Here is a 24596-nt window from a genome sequence, read left to right as displayed (position 1 = left end):
AGCATTCCTAGAATGTTTTAACGACACACTTACACAACCTCACACAAAAGCCTACAAAAAAATCAACTGCTTCATGTAATGCACTGTGCTCATGTTTTCTTTGAGGGGGTTATACAAGTGTCATGCATAGAGTGCTCTATTCCCAAAACGTGTTATTGAGATTTAGAATGCATGGGAGAAGGCGGGAAAGGTTCTGAGAGGTGATCTCAGTGTAACCTTCTCCAAAGTGCAGGACTTTCCCAGCTAGGGGAATTAACAGACTATAAATAGCAAATTTTATAAAACTCTCACTGGAAGCCAACAGACGGACAATAAACAAGCCGGCTTGCTTGGAAGTGTATTAGAAAGGCGCATGCAACCTGGGTAGTCGCCTTTTTATGCTCTACCTTGACGGGAGAGACAACGACGCTCACTTCCGGGTTGAGGCGAGACTTCCGCATTACCACTTGATTGTTTGACGTGGACCTCAAAAATAAATAAATAAATTTAAGAAATAAATAAATAAAGCAGCTATTATCTTAATTAGGAGTCTGTCGCCACGCGTATCGTTTTCGACGTTTTTTTTAACAACACAACGGTTTTGTGTGCTTCCCAATTGTTAACATAAAGCCAAAGTAAAATAAAGATTTTTAATTAAAATATAAATTTAAATTGTAACCACACTGGGATGCCTGCATTCTTATATTAAAATAAACAACTTTACATAAATACAAAAGTTGTTTTATTTAATGATTGGTTAATTGTAATCATATTATTCACAAATCAAGACATAGTGAGCATGTATGAGTTTTACATACGTATTTTAACTTTTATTTTACCCCATGTATGAATGCCTGGGCTCTGTTTTAAAAAATCTAATGTATTTATGGCCAAGTCGGACACGTGCAAAGCAATGCATTTTTTAAGCACCTTGATTAAAACACATCATTGGAGGGGCGCTATTCTTTTGTGCCGCGTTCATAGCTAGACTTACGTCGCCACCTTCAGGCCACTCAAATTTCCTCCACACAAACAAGTCCGGTCTTGTTGCTTCGTAATCATGAGTCATGACTTGCGATGAGTCACCTGCCTCTACTTCCCCTTCAAAAGGGGCTGATGTCATGTCTAATGCATTACAAATTGTTTGCCTATCACGGGAAAGTGCAGCAGCGTGCACGTGGCAAAGCAAACTTGGCCAACTCTGCAATTAAAAGTATTTTTCCATTGCTTGATCAAAGTCAGAAAATATGGATGTCTCTCTCTCGAAAAGATTACCACAAAGATTACCACGAGCGATTGTCTTGCGGTGTGTGTGAAGTGTATGAAGAGTTATTTTTCTTCCCAAGTCTGCAAAAAAGAAAAAAAACAATTGTAATGTTAAACCTATTCAGTATTTAAGATCGCTGATTTAAGGAGGCTCATGATTGTTGGAGGTGATTTACGTGTCAGGGGCGGAGCCATGGGTGCCGTGTCAGGGGCGGAGCCATGGGTGCCCACCCGGATTGACAGACTGTTCACCCAGTGAGATTCATGAAAAAAAATATACTTTTTAATTTTTAGTAAATTATCTTGGAATTTGTGTTTTGTTGTGGTTTTTATTTTATTGAATATTAAGAATGGCATAATTTTGGTTGTCTAAGGAGGATCTGGATTTCATATTATTCAGTTTGTCATTTCATGTGAATATACCATCTGTCGGGACAGGAGGATTGTGCTCAGTGAGAGAAATATTCATGCCCACCCTGATTTTTCCAGGCCCACCCATTAGCCACATTCTGGCTCCGCCACACCATGTGCTGTGTTGTTTATGTGGGGTACACCATGAGCGGAAAGTTTGCGAACATCAATGAACAACCAAAAAGGACTGTTTTGGTACATAAAAACTTTATTACCATATACGTAAAGAGGTCCAATGTACAGAAAAGCTACAATCAGTTCATCTTATTTACATTTTCTCCTTGAATCAGTGCCTTCCCCTCCTCACATTTAAAATCTCATATGATCACAATACAGAGCAGTGCCCTTTATATGCCATTACTACTAATAGTAACATAGAAATACACTTAAAATGCCTCACTGACAGAACAGCTCATTACATTTTTGGGTCTAGTTAACTGCACAACATTTTTCTGAGCATTGTGATAGTTTACACAAACTTGAGAATGTAATCTGGACAGGCATACAAAAAGAATGGCTCCTTATCTTAACAAAAGAGTATCATAGGGACTTGGGAAAGTCATCACTTGACTGTCCACACAAAAGGACCGAAACCCTTGTTACAAGGGAAACGCTAAACAAGTTGTCTATGTACATGGCCAAATGTCCTGCAATGGCTTCATGGTGCAAATGATCCAAATCACTTTAATCAAGCAGCCTACTCTTCTATCAAGCTATGAATGACAGAAGCTAATTTGCTATTACGCAGCTTTGGATGAGTCGTTTATCTATAAAATAACTACTATTTGTACTTTGTTGGGAGATTGGGGCATTTTCAAATACATGCTTATATTTTAATATGCCCTTTACAACGTGATTAGAAAAGTGCAAATAAAGTAACAGTAGTACATCAGAAGGCTGTTAGGATCAATAGAAGTTTCCCTCCCTGTTTTTTCCAAGTACAGTGGAACAGTCAAAGTTGAATACGAAAAGACTCCATGACACTTAGAAGCGCTTAAAATTTCCAATTTTTTTTTTTTTAACCATAGGAAATAATGTTAAGTGAAATAATTTGGTGTTGTGACATTTATTGTTTTCATCACCTTCTGTGGTGATTTTGTCAACAAAATGTTGGTACAACTACAAATCGTACTACTTTTGAGATATTCCAACTGTAGATGTTCTGCTGTATTGAGCAGGGTACACACATAATAAGACTCATAATCCAGCCAAATTTCAACACCTCCTCCGATCCACGTCAATTAAGGTCGGATTACAATATATGTACAGTGGTACTTCTACTTACGAACGACTCTTCATACGAAATTTTCAAGTTACGAAACGCCTCAACAGGAAAATATTGCCTCTAGTTACAAAAGAAATTTCAGGATACGAAAGGTAAAAGTATGGGCTGATACTCGCAGTATGGGCTGCGACTCGCAGCTCCGGAGTTTCCTGAAGGCAACATACTAATAGCTGCTCTGCCATTGGCTAGCCAAGCAGCTTCCTGGCATCCCATTGGCTAAGAGGGACCTCTACCGTATGTGTCTATTTGTATAGATAGACAGGTAGTTATGTATGTGATAGATATGTCTATGCAGCGTCCTCGTCATTCGCCCCTCGGGCCATGAGGTGTTCCGATAGCTTTAGGTGAATTAGAAACGAGGAAAAGAAAAAAAGAAAATCCTTTTTTTTTTTTTTTTGTCCATAAAAAAACAAACCAAGAGATAATAGAAAAGTATGAAAGGGGCATGCGTTTGGTTGATCTCGCCAAAGAATATGACCGTAATGTATCGACAGTCGCCACGTTATTAAATCAGTTCTTTACAAAACGCCAGGCAAAAACATGAACGGAGAACATGAACCAAAGAGGGCAAAAAGCGATGAGGACAGCAATTAAAAGGTTTTATTCCTTACTCTATTCTGTGGTTTGTTTTTTTTTTACATTATGCACAACTCTCATTTATTGTGCAATAATCTAATTGTGACATGTATTTGTTACATGTTTTCATGCATGTTTATGCTTTATAAAACATTTATGTCTCAATATTGGGGGGCTTGGAACGGATTAGGGCATTTACATGGAAAACGCGTCTCTACTGACAAAATTTTCTACTTAAGAAATTTTTTCCAGAACCTATTAATTTCGTAAGTAGAGGTACCACTGTACCCTGCTTCAGCTTCCCTCTGATACAAACAAGATTTATCTCTCCCCTGTGGTGGTCCTACAGTGCACCTGAAAAGCGTTTCACTTTTTCCACATTTTGGTTACGTTACAGCCACATCCCAAATCAAAATAAATGTCAATTTTTTTCTACGAAAATTCGACACACAACACCCCACAACGACAACATGAAAAAAGTTTCACATGTACTCAGCATTCAAAGTGTTTGCTAAATCCTTTGTTGATGCACCTTTAGCAGTAATTGAGGTCTTTTTGAACCTTTTTTTGCTTTTAGCAACTCTCAAGCGCCATCTAGTTGGATAGGGAGCATCGGTGCACAACAATTTTCAGATCATTCCAGAAATGTTCAATCGGATTCAAGTCTGGGCTCTGGCTTGACTGCTCAAAGACATTCAGAGATGTCCTGAAACCACTCCTTCGTTGTCTTGGCTGCCTGCTTAGGGTTGTTGTCGTATTGGAAGGTAAAACTTTGACCCAGTCTAAGCACCCTGGAGGAGGTTTTCATCCAAGTTTGCTCAATCTGGACTAGTGTACCAGTTCCTATTGTTAGGTTAGAACATCTTTGGCACACATAATGAGATAGGTGACTTTGGCTAGGCTGTTATATTGCTGTGACCTGTCTACTTGTTATAGCTTTCCTTATCTACGGCACCTCGGCACACATACTGGTTGAATGTGGTTAAGACCGTGGAGTCACACGTTGTCACATGAGCTAGATTTGTTCCTCCAGATGCTATTGTCTCAGAGGTCAACAGGCAATTCCTTTGACTCCATGCTTGGTTTGTGCTCTTTGACTCCATGCTTGGTTTGTGCTCTAACATGAACTGTGGGGCCTTTTAAAACAGGTGTGTGCTTGTCCATATCATAGCCAATTAAATGAATTGACCACAGGTGGACTCCAATTAAGATGTTGGAACCTCTCAAGGATGATCAGTGGTAATAGGATGCACCTGAGCTCAACTTTGAGCTCGGCGGCAAAGGCTGTGAATATTTATGTACATGTCATTTCTTAGAAAAAAAATTCACGTTGTCAGTATCTTGTGCTGAATGTAGAATTTGGAGGGGGGGAAAAAAAAAACAAGAATTTATTCTATTTTGTAATGAGGCTGTAACATAAAATGGGGAAAAAGTCAAGCGCTGTGAGTCCTTTTAGATGCAATGTATACGTAACCACGCTACATCTCATCCGAACGGTGCTGCTGTAATATTACAGACGGAGGGTTCCGGTCTATCCAGTTCCCCTTGGACCCGGGGACCTCATACGCCACAGCAGCCACCACTACAGAATCTAAGGAGCCTTCCTGTAACACCCCAGCCCCAGCGCCCACCCCTGGCGTCACGTCCGCCGCCTGCGGGGCAGCGGGGTAGTCGGCTGAAGAGTTGCCGTTGACGGCCGTCTCCGAGTCGGGCTGCTCCACGCGCTGGTAGTCGGGGGTGCGGTTTGTCTTACCGCCCGCAAAGATGACGTCGATATTCTCCAGCTCCGCTTGGGGCAGCAGGTGAAGGTCTGGCTCGTCGTCTTCGGGTTCCAGCGATGCCAAGGCGTCTGTGCTCTCTGACGGCAGCGAGCGCAAAGTTCGGGAAATGACTGCGATTGGGAACGCAACAAAACACCAACAGAAGGACGGTTACTGGAAAGTTGAAGAATAGAGCATTTTGATGAGAACACATGACTAAGAACTGGCCCCTGATGAATTCAAAACTTTTCTTTTTCTTTGTTTGGATGACAATAGGCATCATTTTTTTCTCCCACATCAGAGTGACATTTGAGTATAAATTACACGTACACTGCTAAAACTGTGCTAAGAGGAAAACGAAAGGCAATCAAATGAGAAATTGATGACTAGAGTAAATCCCCCAATATATGGGGTTTGGCAGTCACAAATTCACCTTTTTTGGGGGGGGGGGGTCAATTAGCTGTGAGCACTCCACGATTGTCTGCCGTGATCTGTTTTACGAGCAAATCAGAATGAAAACCGCTCTTAACACACATTTCATTGAGTAATTTGGTCTTTGCTGTTGTTGATCCGAAGGTGCGAAAAATGCTCAATGTTGTATCTATTTAATACCCCTGCATTAAATATCCCCCCAAAAAAGGATTACTTTGGCACCATCTTGTGGCATCTTGGTGCGACTAAACTACTTTGAATTGAGTTGATGAGTTTAATTTAGACAAAAGCAGTGCCTTTTCCACAATCTTGTGGCAACTTTAAGCAATCTAAAACTTTTTTTTTTTGTGGGGACATCTACTACTCTCGGATTTTCGCTATTTACGGCAGGTCTCAGTACCTAACAATGTATTGTATTTAATTAGATTTATCTGCCAATAAATACGGACAAATAGACTTGACGCAAGGTCCATGCACCATAGTCTATAAAAAACCAAGTAAGATTTTTTTTTAATTATTTTTGACAAGAGAATCATTTCAAATTGGTCTAATATAAAAAGCATAATATTATCTCATGTTATCAAGTTTAAAGAGGTATCTGGAATAATACCTGAGTTGATTTTGATGATTGTTTGACATGCACGTTTTATTTTTAACAATTGCTTAGAGTGAAGGATTGGGAGTCATGAGCTGCAAATCTCCTTGTCATTGTTCTCGGTGTCAATGTAATCAAAGCATTATATTTTAAATGAAAATTTGCATGATTGAAAGACTAAGGGACTAAGTTAACCACCTGATTTTGCCCTGCAAAATCAATCAGAATTTTGATTAGTTCAACTACACCTTGATGGTCATCAGCTTCAAATACAGTACTTGAGACCATCATTTGGGGAGTTGGTTTCTTACACCTTCTGTTGTGTTTTTCTTCTTTGTTACATCAAAAGTATTCAGTTGTGTTTAATTATCAACCCTCAAACTGGTATTTTCTTGGATTTCATTTTTTAACTCATTCACTGCCAGACATGTTCAGACCATCTTTTACCCTAACGTTTGAAAAAATTTGAAAAAAATATAAATAAGTAAATAAATTCCTGGGATTGAATGGCTGGACTGTGAAAAGACAAATACATTCGTCAATGGCAGTGGATGAGTTAAACAGGTCAATTTAGATGCTTACTCATCTGCCAAAAAATAACACTGCAAGTTAAAAAGATAAGCAAAATACATTTGACCAGAAGAGGTTTTTTGTTCTTTTTCTTTGATCATGAACGTTAAAAAAAACAAAAAAAAACAGGTCAACTTGTATGTTTACTCATCCCAAAGAAGTTTATGAAAAGAAAAATAATTCAATAAAAATATTTTTTTTTACAATTTCTTTCCTAAAAAAACAACAACATTAAAATAGGCAAATGTTACCCAGAAAACACAACTGGAGGGTTAAAGTAAAGTAACAAGGAGTGGCTTGTTTTTCCTTGTCCTCAAAGCTCATCTGGTCTGATGGCCTCTTCTGGTAAAAAGTTAAAAAGCCCAACTTAAAAATGGGTCATTTAACAACAGTGCCAAAAAGTCTTAATCACACCAAGCTTTCTCATCAAATGGCCATAATTTACAAAACTCTTGAGTTTTTTTTTGTTTTTTTTATCCTCCTGCTGTGTTTTATTTTTTGGGGCCCCATAAAAGTACAATACAAGGCGGGTGCAGTTCGAGAGAGCTTACTGGAAGAAGGAAGGTAGAGTTCCTTCTTGTCCGTGTTGCTGCCAAAGGGGTTGACCGACGGGAAGACGATGAGACAAAAGGAGAGCAGGAATACCTGGACGGTGGCACAAGGCACAATGCATGAAGAAAAAGGAAAGTCTGTATTTTTTTTTTTTTTTTTAAATGAGAGATTTTCTCTCACCATGACACACGTGCTCGTCGTGCTGGCCTTCAAAGTGGACATCTTCACCACGGCCTGCAGCTTCCTCAGCTGCTCAATTAAAGACCTGCGAGGAAGTCAATAGAGGAAGACTGTTAGTTTGTGTGAATGTCAGTTAAGGCATCATCAAGTTTTCTTACATGTTCTGTTTCTGCAGCATTTGGACTTTCTTCTGCAGCTCCACGTTGTGCGCAGTGCAGACGGCGACCCTGAGGGGGAGCGAACGGACGAGTTTCGCTCGTGTTACTCCTGATCAAGTCGCTAATTAGCACAAACACCCTTCCTGACTGTCTTTAATTAATAGTATGTCATTTACCTATTAATGACCTCCCCTCCAGTGATTGAATGTTCTGAGTGATACCAGCAAGAAATGTGAAGTTTTTTTTAGCATTCGAATGGAGACTAAAGAGCGAGCTGGCTGTAAAAACAATTAACAAACCATTTGCATGAGTGGCTTTTGTTGTTTAGGCCCGGGGGAGCGAAGCTTTCGGGCTCTAGTCTCGCTCCCGGGCCTTGTGTACACGTAGCCGGGGTTATTTAACAATCGTATATCAACAACCCCCCAGTTGGAATACGCATTAAAAAAACGCGTCGACACGAAACCGCGGGAGTGCGTTTTCAAACGCACGCCAAGCCTCTAGGCGGCAGTAGAAATTCATCTCACCTGCTCTCTAAGCCGTCTACGTACACCTTCTTCTTCTTGCGACTCTCCTGAGCCGACTGCTTGTTGCGGATCTTCCTCCGAACCCTCTTCAGGGTCCTCTCCTCAGCCTGTGTACCCAACAACAGCATGATTACATGTCACGATTTGCACACATTTAAGTCTGTCAACAACATGACGTGATGTAAAGCCCAAACCGGTAAAACTAGACAATGTGACACTCATCAGGAGTTTAGTCTGTCTATGGCTCTGTTCTCACATGCGAGTGATTTTTATAATGGAAATATGGGTCCTTGCAAATACTTTTTGGAAAAATGTCAGTTAGTCACGCATATAGAAAACAAATCTGAAATTCATAAAACAAATTGTGAGGTGGCTTGCAATTCCCACCCTTACTGGCTATTATATTAATCGGCTGGCGCAGGTTACCTTCGTAAGAGGCATATGGGTGGGAATAGTTGCACCCTCTTTCGCCAAAAGCCGTTTCTCCTCCTCTGAGAGTACAATCTCCTTGAACTGGAACTGCAAAAGTCAATAATAGTTTTTGCATATGGGGATGATGACAATGGGAAAATCATAACTGCTTTCCTGAATGAACTGACCTTTTCTGTGTTGTCGTACTGCATTGTGTCCAGCGTTGATTCCTCGATGGCCAGTGTACAAGGCAGCTCGCTGGCATAGTCACTGCCAAAGTCATCCTCCATTTCCTCGGTCACCAGATGATCTGTGGGCATGATTTGAAGGGATTTAACATAACATTGAGCATCCGGCAAGGAGCTACTCGGCCAATTGACCGAATTGGGTCATTCACATTTTTGGGAATGTCGAATAACAGTTTGATTTTATATAACATTTGAAAAATAAACCAACTACCAACCACCCTGCCGAGTGTGGAACACACGTCTCACTCAAAAGTATTTCGGGACAAGATATTGCTCACGAATGACTAATAAAGAGAAGTGCTTTAGAAAACAGAGGGACGGGTATGTTTTGCATCACACAGTGCTAAATAAATATGTATTCAGTGTGTTAGTGAGAGGAGCTGTAAAGCGTTGCTCAAAACACAAGAGATTTACGTGACTTGTCTCAATCGCACCAGATTTGACTTGCCTAAAGTTAATAGAACTGAACGTCTGCATATGAATAGAACTGAGATGTACTGTATACATCGCATTGGATGATGCAAGTAGTAACATGATTTCCGATCACCGAAAGTTGTGAATGTGATTATCAATGGTTGTCCATGCCCTACGATTATCCCCAAAATCGGCCGGTATCAGTTCCCGTTCACCCGTGACCCCAATGACGGCAAACGGTAAACAAAATAGATGGATAGCAGCAACCTGCAGAGGGCGTACTTGGGTCCCTACCTATAGAAGCTGCTGTAGAAATGAAAACAGGAAGAAGGCCTACACAGGAAGAGATTGCGGAAGTTCTAAAACCAACATAGCAGTCCAATTGCGATCAATTCAATAACCTGGGAAAGAAATTCCCTAGTTGAATGAGAATATTCACAGTATCAAATGGATGTTGACACATACCCAGATCAATGAAGACATCCGTGTCAGGCTTCTCTGCCCATACACTCTGCAGGACATCCGTGTCTTCACATCTGCCCCTGAGCAAAGAGTAGCTGTGATCCGCCTGGACTCGCAAAGCCTCCGGGTTCTCTGCCTGCAGCTCCTCAGCCACTAAGGCAGGTTCGGAGCACACTGGGCTCGGGTTGGAGTAGGTGGGACTGCACAAGACGTCGATGTCGCCGCCCTCGGGGCTCGGGCAACCCGCGGGGGTGCCATTTTCGAGGCGGCCGGCGCTGCTGCTGTAGTCGGAGATGCCGCTGTCGCTGCCCATTGGGGAATGGGAAGGACAGTGAGTGCCTGTGTTGTACTCTTCCTGCAACAAGCTGAGCACCTGTGTGGGGAAAACACGGACCGATTACGAACTTATACAATTGAGACATAAATATATCACATAAATAAAAAAATATTTCTACATAATAACTTGTGTCTTGAGCTCCTCTTAGTGGCAAAATGAATGAATGAATGAATATATATATATATATATATATATATATATAGTCTGTCAACTGTGTCATGCCCCAACTAGCCTGATTATCCAATACTGTACGACTGTAATTAAAAATACAGACAGCCCTACAAAGGAGTAAACTGGTTCACTTCAGAATTGCTTTTTCATTTCTTAAAACATTATCTCTACATATGAAAATAATGTAAACGTAGATTCATTGCTTCTTGGCTCTCGGGGATTCATCAAAAAAACAAAGCGGAAGTCAAAACATTTCTTTGCCATTATGTTCTGTGTGCCCCCACAAGCTGGTGACGAGCTATGATTCTGATTGTGGTTATGATACAACAATGACTTGAGTCCTTGAATACTTTAAAGTGTCCAATGGTGTGAAACAGTGATCAACAACAGTTAAGGCAGTTTTTTAACAATTTAAAAATCTTTACTGTCATTCAGTTGTAAGAGAAACTAACCATTGAAAAATAAAACGACACAAAAAAAAAAAAATAGATCCAATGATACTTTTGAGGATGGAGAAGGAACAGGAATGTGTTTGCAGAGTCATACTGTCACCTAGTGGCGTTTTATGTGTATTGATGGAATTAATATGCGAGTAGTGGACGATAAGTATTAGTAAGTAGTAAATTGGTATCTGCTTGGTGAAATTAGTTTGTAATTGTAATTAATATTTTGTCTTATTGCTCAAATTGTGCCGAGCAGCCAGTCTCTTTCAAGTGTCACAGAAAGTGACATTTATGGTTTAGATTCGGTTACTGTTTTCTCATCACGGACAATACATTCTCAAAATCAATTGAAAAAAAATCAAATTTAAAAATGTGCAAATGAGATTGAATCATAGCCCTCTGAATCATGATCACATTGTGAGGTGGCTACTGGCAACACACAAAAAACCCACAAAAAAGTAAACCTCTTGTGCAATGCTTTAGATCTGAACTCAAGTCTCACAAGACGTGCCAACATCACACATTATGACGGTTTGAGCGTTACATTTTCTGTTTCCATTTTTTCATATTGGTTCATATATTAAAAACAAGACAATTTGGAAGCCTTACATCCTGTTCGGAGTTCCACGAATCAATGAGCGTACTGACGTAAGAAAATAGCTGCTCTTCGGACGATCCATCCAAGCCGTCATCAAACTGCAACCCAAGCAAGTCTGCTCCATCCATGTTTGCTTGATCCTCTGTGATTGCCATCTGCCATGGACATATTTCACATAACGTCCAAACATCAAACACCATATTAGGCCATGTTACAAAAGACAAAGGGCTTTATCAGTCATGTGGGGGAAATTAAGTATGGGATGTTGTCACCGGGATATTGCAGGAATCAAAAGTTTTCACACGACAGTTATAGCAGACGTTCATGTTGCATCACTCTAAGCATTACCTCATCTTCTAGTGTGCCCCGCCCCCTCATGTGATGTGCTTGCAATGTCAACACAAAGGCGACAATCAGCATAACATGCAGTAAAATACTATGACTTCAAGCCTGAATGGCTTCTCGCCTTAAAGAGTTCCATTGTGAAATCGCGGTTGAGGGGCAATGTTACAACAGAGTCATGCCAAAAAAGACTCATTTATTTGGCGTTACTACAATACACAACCCAGTGATGATAGAAGTGGCTCAAAATTATCAAAGTGACACGCAATTTTAGTACGCTTTTAATTAATCATACTACTAAGGCGTCCTATTTACTGACAGATGGAGTCATGGATGTGCTAAACAAATACCTTCAAGCCATCGGAGGTAATTAGCATTAGCTTGACTAGCATGGTACGATTATGACGGGTTAATGTTGTAATGAAACCCGCAGCAAACTTTAAGGATACCGACTTCGTATGGGAATCAATTTTCTTACCACAGAAGGTAAAAAGCCACTTGAATGTATCTAGGTTTCGCCGTCTGTTTTTTTCTCGCCAGTGTCTATGCTCAACTGTTACTGTCAGTCACAAACGTTTCCTGTTCCTGTGGAGCGCTCCTTGCTTCCAACAAGGCAAAAAGTGCGTCATCGCGTGAAGGCGGAAGTGGCAATGCGTAAAAGTCACACAATGCATTGTGGGAAATGTAGTCTTGCCTGCGCTTTCCACATTCCGGTTAGAACTTCTGATTCCGATCGAAAAAAAAACCCACCTCTGTATTTGAGAGCTGTTTTTTTGCGTGCTGCAAAATCAAGATTAATCGATAACAAAGAAACGTACAATTATTTAATTATCATAAGTGATTAACATAAGACGACTTGTATGTCAAGATTTATTCTTTTTTGTTTTGTTAAAAAGCAATTTTCACCTATATGCAACACCTACTTATCCTGGAAAATCCAGCTCATCCTTAAAAAAAAGTTTGTTCCACATAAACCGCATTTTCATTTAATTTATAGCAACATTTTATTAAGTTAGTAGTGACATTGTACACAATGGCAGTGTTTCATTTCGACGAGTTTTAGTTTCTTCTTTATGCTTTATCAAAATGCGTACGATAAGAGATTTCTGCCTCTTGTCAGTAACGTCTTTCAAAGTTGGCTTATTTCACAACGACATTTTTCAATTTTGCACGTATAGTGACAATATTAATCTGCTATTTTTACCTCTCATAGCGTTTTTCTTTGTATATTATTTTGCAGTGCGGGGTCAAAGGGGACAGCATTCACCACATTTAAAACGTTTTTTGTTTGCATACAGTATGTATGGGTAGGTATGACACCAGTGGATTAAAAGTAGACTCAAAACAAATTACAAGTAATTTATTGGCGTTTCCGCAAAGGTCAATAACCTGCGGGTCATCTCATAGAGATACAGTACATCAGGCAAGATGGCAATGAAGCGTCTCTAAAGACGTTGCAAATGGATAGCTTATCCTGAAGACAACACGTATGTGCATGCAAGCCTTTGCACACGCTACGGGATGTTTGCTACATCATGCCAAAAGTCAAGTGTCAGCTACATTCACCTATCCAAAATGAACCCAAATCTTTTAGGAAATCACTGTTTCCAAATCATGTGGATTAGATCAAGTCTGTGTCAAAAGATGAGATAATTCAGTCAACAACATTCTCACAGAGACTTTTCACTTACTAAATGAATACTATGAACGTGAGAAATGTCAGAATTGATTTTCAGAATGGGGTAGTGTACCAACTGTACCATCTGTGACTACTGCGGGACAGGTTCACACCGCAGGCAAATGTGACGCAGATTGGACTTTTTTGCCCATATTGCGACCTGTATTTGATTTTTTTACGACAGTCTGAACGGCTCAATTCGATTTTTTCAAAACTGATCTGGGCCGCTTTTGTATGTGGTCCTACATTGGTTACGTATCGGATTTTTTGCAATGCTGGCCAGGTCGCATATATCCGATATTGGCGTCATCTGGAGCCCAAAATGTGCTCCGCGTAGACGGAGGGAACGTACTGGCAGCAGGGGGGGTCGACTGAATTTATATTTTACTTTCATTTAATCCCACTTGATACATGAAGCATAAAGTGGACATCTATGGGGATAATAGTAATTCAGCCACGGTTCAGATCGATTAATTTTTTACGCACGTGACGTCATCGTCATTGAAGTCTCCGTGAAATGAGATAGAAAAGCCTCACCTCGTAATTTCCCCCAAATCCAGTACTGTATTTATTTCTACCTCCAACCGAATCGCTTCGCTGCAGAAATGCCCCGACACGCTGGACCATATTTACTTGCGTAAACAATACGTCGTGAGTGACATCGTCCCTTCTGCGCACGCGGGCCACTTTAGTATGTTTTCATACAGCAGACAAGACCGAGGTCGCATTTATAATTTAACATAAAGGCTTACACAAAAAAAACGGACTTTTTTCCAAAAAACAGAAATGAGCATTAAGACCTGCGGTGTGAACCTAGTCTTATTACTTTATACAAACCAAAATTCAGTCTTGCCTAATGTGTCCAGTACTTTATATAAAATTCAACATAGCATTATGTCACAGAATCACACAGAGTTTGGATGTGTGCCGCAACCTGCGGTACACCTTTAGACGCTCCTTTTTAGCCGCTTTTGGTCCAGCTGCCTGCGCGGCCGTCGGTACGCTCTCGAGAGCGCGCCTTTTGTGAGCGCCGTGCAGCAGGATTCTGTACACTCCTGTGATGGAACTCCTGCAGTCCTTTCCCTGGTTGTTCAGGATGTGTTCAGAGGTGATGCCAAGTGTCCCTAGAGCTGTTACTACTTCCATCTCCTCCACCCCGAGCTCAGATCGGTCATTCTCTGCGAGGTGAGATGGCTCCAGCTTGAAGGGCTCCATGGCCCGCGGGAAGTCAACTCGATGCATCCAGTCACTGTCCATCACCTGTTCTACGGAGCAGCGGTCAGCCGGTAAGGGTTGGAGGATCGCCCGGATCAGCTTCTGGCACGCGTCCGGCAGCCAGGAGGGCAACGTGAAGGCGCCTTCCAGGATGCACCGCTTGAGTTTAGCCACGGTATCCGCTCTGAACGGCATGGTGCCCGTCACCATGAAGAACAGCATCACTCCCAGGGCCCAGATGTCCACAAAGACACCCACGTAGTTTTCATCCCGGAAGAGCTCAGGGGCAGCGTAAGGCGGGGAGCCGCAGAAAGTGTTGAGCGTTTCGTCGCGACGGCTCATCGTGCTGAAACCGAAGTCGCCCACCTTGACGCAAGAACTGCTGGTGTAGAAGACGTTTTCTGCCTTCAGGTCGCGGTGAATGATGTTGTTTTCATGCTGTTGGCAAAATACAAAAACACCCGGTGATGAAGTATTAATAAGTCCATGATCAAACAATGAGGAACAAGTGTGCAGACTGGGATAGCAAGATAAGGCCACTCAAATTCATGCTTGGCTAAGGAACTCAGTAAATGTTTGCGCAGATTTTTTTTTTTTATGGATACGATACCAACCATGTGTTTAACGGCAGACAGGATCTGAGCAAAGACAATTTTGCTGTCGGCGTCACAAAGTTTCCCCTCTGTGGTGATTTTGCTGTAGAGCTCCCCACCACCAGCGTACTCCAACACTAGGTGTAAGCGTGACAATGTCTCCACCACCTTCGGATTTCGAAAGAGGAAAAAGGGTGATCGCGGTTTCTCGATACACTCTAAGGCCGAACACCTCACGACATTAACAGGTCAATCAAAAACTGTCAAAGAGTCCAACCTCATAGAGGCGTATGATGTTAGGGTGATGTAGTTTCTCCATGCTGGAGATTTCTCTGGACAGCAGACGCTGGGTCTTTTGATCCAGCTTGGTTTTGTCGAGGATCTTGATGGCCACTTTGTCTGGTGTTGCACAGACAGAAGAGTGAAAAATACACGAGGTTGCAAAGGGCTGGAAAAATCCCATTCAGTTTCCAGCAAATTTTGAGGGGAAGTTCAGCGAGGGATTTTTGGAAATAACTATAAATATTTTGTTTTGTCATAAAGAGACATTTATGTAAAATAATCCAATTAAAAAGCATAGCATTAAAAAAAATGAATACTTTATCAGTTTTAAGTATTTTATTTTACTTTTTTTTTTTATTTCACTTTTCCTCATCAGGGGCCAGGGCCGTGGGTGAGCTGGAGCCTATCCCAGCTGACTTTGGGCAAGAGGCAGTGGACACCCTGGACTGGCTGCTAGCCAATCCAATTTTTTCATTGACGGACAAAATCATGAATGGTGAATTATTACTGATCATCCTGACCCAAGCCATTAAAAAAATGCACCCCCCCCGATATCATAAAAATACAAAGTCCCTTTCAAAATGTTAATGAAAAGAGCATCTTCCTTCAAGCTCTGTATTTTTGCAAAACGCTTTCAGGGAACGGGTCTTCAACTGTGTATGAAATCTGGATGTTTTAGTCTGAATGATGCCAAAACATATTTTTCTCTAAAAACTGTATTTACGTTCTCTATCAAAAAACAACCTTCAATTTTGAATTTTTGAATTCTGTACCCCTAAAAATACTTTTATAAAAAGCCATTGATAAATGGTCAGTAATAACGCTTCAAAGTGACTTCTAAATGTACTGATAAATTATTTTACACAAAAGTAAAACAGACCTCTGGTAATTGAATGCACAAAACAGTGCTGAGAGATCTAATTGTGCATTCACACAAATTATCAAGAGTGTCGGTTGGCCTGAAAATGCATTCTGTTGTTCAAACCGGACAAACCATTTGTGCATAGCCAGGAAGTACATAAAACCTTAAACAAACATGCACGCACAAACACACGAGCTGGAAAAAAAAAAAAAAAAAAGAAGAGAAAGGAAATAACCTCCTTTCGTCCCTCTTAAGCTTTGACGAGTCATGTCACTAAGGAAACAAGGAGCTCTCTAATCACTCTGCTGAAGGTTAGCAGACAATCGATTCAGTTTTGCACCTCAATCATCCCCTTGCCCAGGACCCCATCACTTATTTAGAGTGAACTACTGCTAAAGGACACTTTAATTTGCGTTGCAGCTCGCTGTTCACTACAAGATAGCGGGAACTGAGCTCATACACTACATGTGTAGTTAGTTATATTTGTAGCTTTATAGTGAAACCTCCAATCTTACACACCCATGAAGTTATGCATCACAAGTGACTTCAGTGTAATGGACGAGAATTCAGGTTAGAGAAAAGTGAAGGGAAACCTCTCGCGTGACTAAGGATGGCAAAACGTGAAATGCTCGAGGAGCACCTGTGACGCAAATCACCTTAACATTATGCGATATTCATTAGCAGTTTTATTGTTTTTGTTACTCTTAATTGTTTGACTTTTTTTTTCACCTAAAAAGACTTTAAAGGTAACGCTTTTACGGTAGGAACCGGATCGTGTTTCTGCATTTGAGCTTTCACTGTACTATGGGATCTTTTACTTTGCCAGTCGTGGCTGCACAGACTTGTACGCTCAGTGTTAATTTAGTAATGCGCTCGCGTTACCTTTAGTGAGCGCATGAATTCCCAGCTTGACATGGGAAAAATTCCCACAGCCAATCTCTCCTCGAATTTTGTAGAAGCTGATTCTTCTGCCCACTGTGAGTTCACGGACCACCCTGTTGCCAAACAACAAAACGGAACACAAATGCAGCGTAGAGAGAATGAAAAGGAAAAATAAATAAATAAATCGGAGCCTCACCTCTCATCTTGGCACATATCCAGGTTGAGTCTCTCCAGCGGGGTAAGGCGGCGGATGGTGGCGCCTTCGTCATCTGTGTTGATGTCGGAGCTGTCCTGGGTGCTGCAGCGCGTGTACTTCTGGCCGTGGGCTCCGACCGCTGGGTCTCCGACGGAACTTCCTGCAGAGTCTTCAATGGACTCCCCGGTGTCGACCGCGGAAACGGCGCTGCGCCCTGCGGCTCCCGCGGCCCCGCCCCCTGCTTGGGCCCCCTCTGGGCTGCTCTCTGAGGGGCAGACGGCAGTCATACTGCCAACGGACACCCTGGGCGAAGGCGGAGCAGGGGTCTCTTACCTCATGGCAGCTGGTTTTGGAGAAGAAACCATTGTTACCGTTTAACTATGCACTTCGCAACAATGTCAATTAAACATAGTCACTGTATTTCATTCGAGAGTACTGTGTGCAGCGCCCGAAGTTGTATATTGCTCGTGCAAAGACGAGACTGTAAATGCATTGCAAAGAGACTCCATTTCAGCAGTATTGACTTAATTAACTGTAGGGATGAGGTTTTAAGTAATACTTAACTATTACCGACTGTCATAGAATATAAAAAGAAACTAAAACTATCAATAATTTCTCCAAGGTAAAACTACTCACCTTTTGACGTAATACCAACAGTAAAAATGTTAGCAGGCTTCTCTGGAAATGTTCCGGCTAGTCATTAGTCATGATGCGTTCAGCTACAAGGCTATTCACATGAGCAGCCAGGAGCTTTTCTACGGTATGTTGCAATGCACCTATCATCACATTTTTCCCCTTTGACATCACCAGTACTCTTCGCTGGGGCCGTCACAAAACACACAAATGCGAAGCCAAATAAAAAGAAACCTATTTATGAAGGTAAGACTTTAAATTCTCACTAAGCTGAAGCTTCTCAAAATTTGGTGACATCTCATGTGCCGATAGCTTGAACTCAAAGTTCTGGTTGACTTTGGAATAATGTTTTTTTTTTTTTATAAACATCAATTTTGGGGGTTCCACTACATTATCATACACATATAGTGTAATACGCATGTGTATATATAACAAAATAAAACAACAAAGGACATACAGTACAAAAAAAAAAAACACTTGCCTTCAGCTGGATGAGCCATTAGCAGCTGAATCATGTCAGTGTCTTCATCCAAATGTCATGCCTTTAAAAAAGAAAAAAAAAATTGTTGCATCAGCAAAAATGGTAACACTCCAATGGGTCAGCAGCACCTTTGAATTTTGAAAGCAGTTATAATCTTGTTGAAGCTCAAGATGAGTCTTTGGAAGACCGCCAGTCATAGCCTTCGAGGCGTTTGCGAAGCAACTGGAGACAGGCGAGAGTAAGTGTTATGAGAGTCATCAACAATGGAGCCGTTTACTCAAGAGGTCAGTGTGGCTTAAAATGGGCTCATTTGAGTGTCCGATGTTTAAATATAACACAGATTGAAGAGGAGGGTTAAAGGGGTTGGGCGGGGCACGGAAAAAGGCGGGGGAGGGAGGTTGTAGGAAAGAGGTGGAACAGATGATAGTGTCAGGGGTGCAGACATTTATTGCCGCAATTTGGAACAAATCCAAGAATGAGAAGTCATTATTTCAATTTCCAATCCAGACAATTCTGGTCATTAGTAAGCAATCCCGATCACCCGAGTGTGAAAGTTTGGTTTATAACGTGCACGTCAACTGCGGGCTAACGTTGCTATGAGAGCCAGAACAAACAAAACACAAAGACTCCTCACTCTCTTGCACCAAGACAAAAGATCCAACTAACCCGCTTCTTGTTTACACACTCCTTTAGGGGAAATTCATCATATAAAGCAATTAAAATACAAGTCAGAGACTATTGCTGGTCATTTCATAAAGCTAAGAATGGACATTATGCTTCCATCATCTTGATCTGATATATTCATGAGAAAAAGAGGATAAGCGGCTCGGAGAATGACTGATACAATTAGAACACAATTTTTGTGAAAGCTGATCGACTAAGCGGGCGAGCTCAGGATTTTTCCATTTTTAACAACTTTTAACTTCCTCACTTCAAACTTCATTTTGCACTTGTGGCGCTCTCCCAAATGTTCCATGATGAATTCCATCAGAGCTACCTAAAGCGCAAAATGGTCTTTTAGATATGGGAGTCCCCACCATTTTCACCTCCTGCCAACATTCATTGTGCGCAATTTGTTAGATACAATCAACACGTGATTTAGCACCATTTGGGATCTTAATAAATTACTCCCTTGAAGAGCGATTCATCGAATAATGAAACATTTTAAATGGGATAGGATAATTTTCTGGTTGTTCAGTTCTGATGTAGCGCAACTTTTCAGAGGGCCATGGCGTTTAGAAGGAACATCACCTCGACTGGTTACAGCCACTTCATTAGTTTGTGGTTCACCAACCTCTCATTTTACTTTCCATTTCAATCCTTTTAGACAGCCCGCTTAGGCAGCAAACTAGTAGGGCCTGAATTATTTGTGCCCTTTGCTTGATTTCAACCAACTGGAGAAATCCATGAGGTTCGCATCACTTCAAGACGTCACCTTGTTATGTATGTAAACATTCCATATAATTCAAACTGTGCACCTGTTATGAGATCTAAAATTCACCAATCGATGTACAACATAGTCATGTGTGTACCCGCCAATAAAATACTGTACATTTACTGGAAAGAAGAATAAAATGGCCTTTGCTATTCGTCTGCTGCATGGTAGTAGAAAAAACAAGGTAAAGAGAGATTCTCTCATTCATCTCCATATTGAAATGAGACCATGTTACAACTATGCCACCAAATCAAAGGGTTTTTTTTTTTTTTTTAGATGTGCAATCTCTGAGCAATCAAACACCATGGATGAATATTTCAGCATTGATCTCAGGCCACCGACAAGGACATGCAAAGAGAATACCAGCCCTTTGTGTGTGTAAATATAAAGAACTAAAAGGATGAACATGCATGATGTAAACACATGAGCTCTGAGCACTCTCGGGAAATGAAATATTCTTGAGAATTGACACTATTAATTTATGCTGGTGAAAAAGAAAAAAAAAAAACAGGGTGGATGCACTTATTGCAATGATGGTTTCAAAAAGCGCTCCACACTCCCAGTGCATGCAGATGAGCAGTATTCTCCACATTGTCCAGTGCTTGATCTCTGCTAAACAACAGGTTGCTTGGCAGGGCTGTTTGTCTTTGTCAGGCTGAGGACCGAGCGCCCACCATTAGGGAGTGTGTCAAGAAAGAGAGCACACAGCGCCATGTTTGCCATTGTACAACGCTGCATTTAACCGGAGCGTTTTTATTTTAAATACAGCAGATGGGTGGATTAGTGCACACAATCAAAGGATCGGGGGAGATGTTGAAACTTACCATTTAAATGAGGAGCTACGAGTGTCGCTGGTTTCACTCTCACTGTATTGATAGACATTAAAAATGCTTTGAAGAAAGAAAAATGTTTTGATGAGGAGTAGTCAAAAACTGAATTTGAGAAACATGTTAAAGCAGCACTGGGTAAGAATTCGACCTTGATAAAAAAAAAAAAATCACAACGCTTTTGATGAATCATTGGCTTACAAGTAGTTGAATGGGACTTTGTCATGCCCTGGGGGGGGGGGGGTCTGTATCGTTTTTACTGGCACTAAGCAACGTTGAGGAGGATGGGAGCAACTCTGCTACACAAAAATAATACAAATGTCCTGAATTGCTTTACGGCATACTCACTTCCTCCTTTCGCTATAAGGACGGAAGTCGAGTCGAACATCTACGCGCTATTACTGGTGTCATGGCAGAAGCCCCAAAACAAACAAAAAAACAAAAGTATTGTTTGAACAAAATTAGATTCATTACCCCATCCCTATTCATCTTTCACACAGCCACTGGAAATAGAAATGTAATTCAGCCCAACTTCCGACCAGGGCTCGGGTAGGTACCAATCACGGCTTGCCTGTTTTCTGAAGCTGAGCCATGATTGGTCGTTATCTGACTCCTGAGCAAATGTGGTGTCATTTTAGTTGACAGCAAGTGGCAAAATGGCCGCCCCCTGAGATGGACAAAAACGGGTGCATTTAACTGCTTAACTCATATTCTACAAATGCAATATTAATCAGAATGCCATGTTTTGACTAGTGGGTGTGCCAAGAACATATTCTTGTAAAGATTTTTTTCTTTAATACATTCCTTGTACAGTTCATAAAGGTTTAACGACAGTGACCGTTTGATTCTGGAGGTAATTTCTCTACTATTTTTTCTTTTGAGAAAATGATCTATTGTGAACTCAAATTGGAGGTCAACCAGCGTCCAGCGGATTCTGTTGAAGTTTATCAAATCGGATTCTGCAATATATCTTTAGACTGACTGCTAACATTTCTGATTATCACTTGTAATGGCATACAAAGAGCCTTGCCCTTCATCAGCCAAGAAGCCAAGTAAGGCTCCTTACTCACCAGGTGATTTGTCAGAGTGTCCCGGAGGGGGTTTGTGCGGTGCTGCTGAGCACACTGCTAGCATCAGCAGCCTCTTCACGCACTTCAACAATGGAAAACACTAGAGCCCATCTAACGCAGCTGTGGATCAAAAATGAGTCACAGTTTCCATTTAGGAACACGGTTCCATTTGTAGTATTTAGTTTTTTCTTTTCCTGCCCCAATTGGATCTATCTGTCTGCCGCCTGTGTACGTTTGCACTCATTCCAACATTTTCACACCACAGGCATGCATCTGGGTGGAAAGAAAACACACACACACACATCCAGACGCTGTATAAGTGCACTTGAGTAAATATAGACACAAAAGTGCTCTTGCAAACACACACATGCAGCAGGCCCTCTCCACACAAAGCTCCCCGATGTGTTAATTGAGATGCACGGTTGACAAGGATTGAGAGCTCAGCAGCGTAACAATGGAGACTGAACAAAGGGGAAGACCCTTTTGGAATCTATAATGCAAATATGACACATTGTCAAGCTGTACAGTGAGCCATGACCCTCGAGCATTTGCAACAAACAGGGAGTGCTCAACATCTAGCATCCATTTGGTCAAGGGAGACATCCATGATTGCATGTCATAAATTTCAAAAGAGTGTGCCATCACGAAACAAGCGCACATAACACAATCAAGCATGTCATCGCTGTCCTGTGAAAAACACTTATGTCCAATTTTGGAAGGAAAAAAAATGCAATGTCTGCGCGGAAACACCATTCACGCAAAAATAAGAATTTTTTAAAAAATGGACATAAGTGTTTTTTTACAGGACGGTGACAATGTGCTCTGACTTTTTGCAATGGAAATATATTTGGCATCCAATTCAGTGCAGAAAAAATGAGTCACATATGTTATGTAATTGCCCATGAAGGTCTGCATCTTATTTACCTGGATATCCATGCACTTGTGGACACTACAGTAGGCAGACAAGAAGGGAAGAGAATGTATAGAATGTCTGCGTCTATGTGTACATTTAAAGTTTAGATTTTTGTATTGATTGCGTATTTTAACACAGTACATCGACGGTGTCAGGCCGAAACCTCATATGTCACAATTTTGGCACATTTCATATATTTATATACAGTATATCTATGTTCACCTTAAACTGTCATTTCAATGTTAGTCCCTTTCTACTTCGTGAATCATAAAAAGGGTTGTGACTAATGACACTGCAGCTTTTCATGTTATGTGGGGTACATCAAGGAACATCTTTGGTGATAACATACTAACTACATTCAAACAGCATAACAAAATGGAAAATTCACTACATGGTAGCAAAGGAGTGATTCTAAACACAGCTAAAGTTACATGAGGCAGCACGACTAATTCTGAAGGCCTTGTGTAAATTAGATTGACATTGGGCAAACTGGGCAAAACATCTGATGTCCCAATAAACAGACTGAAAGCAATAAGGAGAATTAACTGTTAGGAATAAATAAGTACAATTTCATCTAAGAAATACTGGAATTCGTTTGCATATTATAGACTGGTGTTCTGTTTAAGACAGTAGAGAAAGCCTTGCTGGCTCTGACCAACCACCACTTGCAAGTGTGACGGCTACAAATATAATCAATGAGAGTTACTTTATTTTGAATCATGTTCTCCTTTTCTTGAGATTTAAAAAAAAAAAAAAAAAAAAAGCTTGTTTGCTCTGTAATTATTCCTTCCAAAAGAGGAGACTGCGCAGCAGCCATTTCAAATTCAAGATATAGAATTATTACAGTCGCCTGTTTTGAATCATGTACATGACCAACTAATGTAAACTTCAAACCATATATTCTACCCATGTTTTCCGAATATTTTCAGTGTTATTTCAATGTTATTATTAAGTACGCCGAAGACCCCCGGAAAGCAACAGGTGTTGGAGACAAACTGTTTACCACCAAGCTAGCTTGTAAATCACAGTGATCCTCAATTAGATTAGTGTGTGCGTGGGAGTGCCAGGTGATGATGGACACAAGTCGAACACATATCTAGACAGCAGTAGTATTTAAAAAAAATAATGTAAAATAATAATAATTTCACGCAGTGTGAAAACACACAAGCTTAAAGTACATCACCAAGTGATATTGCGTCCAAGGAGTCAACTGTTAGCGCCTACACGCAGTAGCCGTCCCCCGTGCTTCTTCTCAAAACACAAACCAAGCCAATTCGTGCTAGTTCCACAAACCGCGGATACCTTAATGTATTTGTTGGGGAAAGCTCCACCGATTTTCTCGAAAATTCATCTTGCCCGTCGGATGGTGACATTGACTGCCGCAGCTGCTATCCGGGTTGATTCTGTTGTCAAGGGGAAATTGTTTTGAGCGGCTGCCGAGTGAGCCAATTAGAGGAAGGCTCCGGAATGTGTCGTTTTGCCGCTCGACCAATGAGGAGGCGGGAGTTGCCACGGAGCTTATTGGCCGATGGGAATAAAACATATCACCCTAAATTTAGATTTTAAAAGCCTCAATATATGGAGAATTAAAAATAGCTATAGAGTACATAATCTTCCAATTTGTTTGCGCCCTACATCTAATCAACATTATGCATAACTTACCTGGGAGAACGTACTTGCAGCCCATTAAAAATGATATCCCTGTACACAGCAATATAGTACACAGCCTTTTTAGGAGGCCAATAACATCTCCATTATCAACAAAACACTACCCCTCTTAAATAGAGCAGTATGCAACACAAGAGTGATTCCGAA

The 24596-nt window shown here is 41.0% G+C and overlaps 2 protein-coding genes across 9 annotated transcripts; both read right to left on the bottom strand.

The window, feature by feature from the left end:
- Nucleotides 1–1844: 1844 nt before the first annotated feature.
- Nucleotides 1845–12336, bottom strand: creb3l3l (cAMP responsive element binding protein 3-like 3 like). Of its 2 annotated transcripts, XM_086030397.1 has the most exons (11): nucleotides 12193–12336; nucleotides 11384–11527; nucleotides 9827–10196; nucleotides 9656–9694; nucleotides 8888–9009; nucleotides 8715–8807; nucleotides 8289–8395; nucleotides 7765–7833; nucleotides 7607–7691; nucleotides 7426–7519; nucleotides 1845–5408 (listed from the first exon to the last, which is right to left on the bottom strand). In XM_086030397.1, the coding sequence occupies exons 2-11, from the start codon at nucleotides 11525–11527 to the stop codon at nucleotides 4996–4998; spliced, it is 1536 nt and encodes a 511-aa protein (XP_085886523.1). In that variant the 5' UTR covers nucleotides 12193–12336; the 3' UTR covers nucleotides 1845–4995. The 2 variants fall into 2 exon arrangements, with proteins under 2 accessions (XP_085886523.1, XP_085886524.1); XM_086030398.1 differs by lacking the exon at nucleotides 9656–9694.
- Nucleotides 12337–13059: 723 nt separating this feature from the next.
- On the bottom strand, nucleotides 13060–24214 carry nim1ka (NIM1 serine/threonine protein kinase a). Of its 7 annotated transcripts, XM_086031777.1 has the most exons (9): nucleotides 24084–24184; nucleotides 22793–22817; nucleotides 21869–21988; nucleotides 18537–18597; nucleotides 17423–17765; nucleotides 17227–17339; nucleotides 15478–15599; nucleotides 15222–15368; nucleotides 13060–15045 (listed from the first exon to the last, which is right to left on the bottom strand). In XM_086031777.1, the coding sequence occupies exons 5-9, from the start codon at nucleotides 17707–17709 to the stop codon at nucleotides 14290–14292; spliced, it is 1425 nt and encodes a 474-aa protein (XP_085887903.1). In that variant the 5' UTR covers nucleotides 17710–17765; nucleotides 18537–18597; nucleotides 21869–21988; nucleotides 22793–22817; nucleotides 24084–24184; the 3' UTR covers nucleotides 13060–14289. The 7 variants fall into 7 exon arrangements, with proteins under 7 accessions (XP_085887903.1, XP_085887907.1, XP_085887901.1 ...); XM_086031781.1 differs by lacking the exon at nucleotides 21869–21988 and having other exon boundaries at nucleotides 24084–24166; XM_086031775.1 differs by lacking the exons at nucleotides 21869–21988; nucleotides 22793–22817 and having other exon boundaries at nucleotides 24084–24214.
- Nucleotides 24215–24596: the final 382 nt, after the last annotated feature.

This window comes from Filicampus tigris, chromosome 5, assembly GCF_054856515.1.
Source record: "Filicampus tigris isolate MCC_2025a chromosome 5, RoL_Ftig_1.0, whole genome shotgun sequence".
Taxonomy (NCBI): domain Eukaryota; kingdom Metazoa; phylum Chordata; class Actinopteri; order Syngnathiformes; family Syngnathidae; genus Filicampus; species Filicampus tigris.
This window is presented reverse-complemented; position numbering and strand designations above follow the sequence as displayed.

What these genes read in the sequence shown, in the direction of transcription:
- creb3l3l (XM_086030397.1), bottom strand. Translation starts at nt 11,527, where the DNA reads ATGGCAATCACAGAGGATCAAGCAAACATGGATGGAGCAGACTTGCTT. An exon ending in CGTGGAACTCCGAACAGGAT is followed by an intron (nt 10,197 to 11,383) that starts GTAAGGCTTCCA and finishes TTCCCCACACAG; the next exon opens with GTGCTCAGCTTGTTGCAGGA. An exon ending in ATGCTGCAGAAACAGAACAT is followed by an intron (nt 7,692 to 7,764) that starts GTAAGAAAACTT and finishes ACTTCCTCGCAG; the next exon opens with GTCTTTAATTGAGCAGCTGA.
- nim1ka (XM_086031775.1), bottom strand. Translation starts at nt 17,709, where the DNA reads ATGACTGCCGTCTGCCCCTCAGAGAGCAGCCCAGAGGGGGCCCAAGCA. An exon ending in AATTCATGCGCTCACTAAAG is followed by an intron (nt 15,600 to 17,226) that starts GTAACGCGAGCG and finishes GTGCAACACCAG; the next exon opens with ACAAAGTGGCCATCAAGATC. An exon ending in TGTCTGCCGTTAAACACATG is followed by an intron (nt 15,046 to 15,221) that starts GTTGGTATCGTA and finishes TTTTGCCAACAG; the next exon opens with CATGAAAACAACATCATTCA.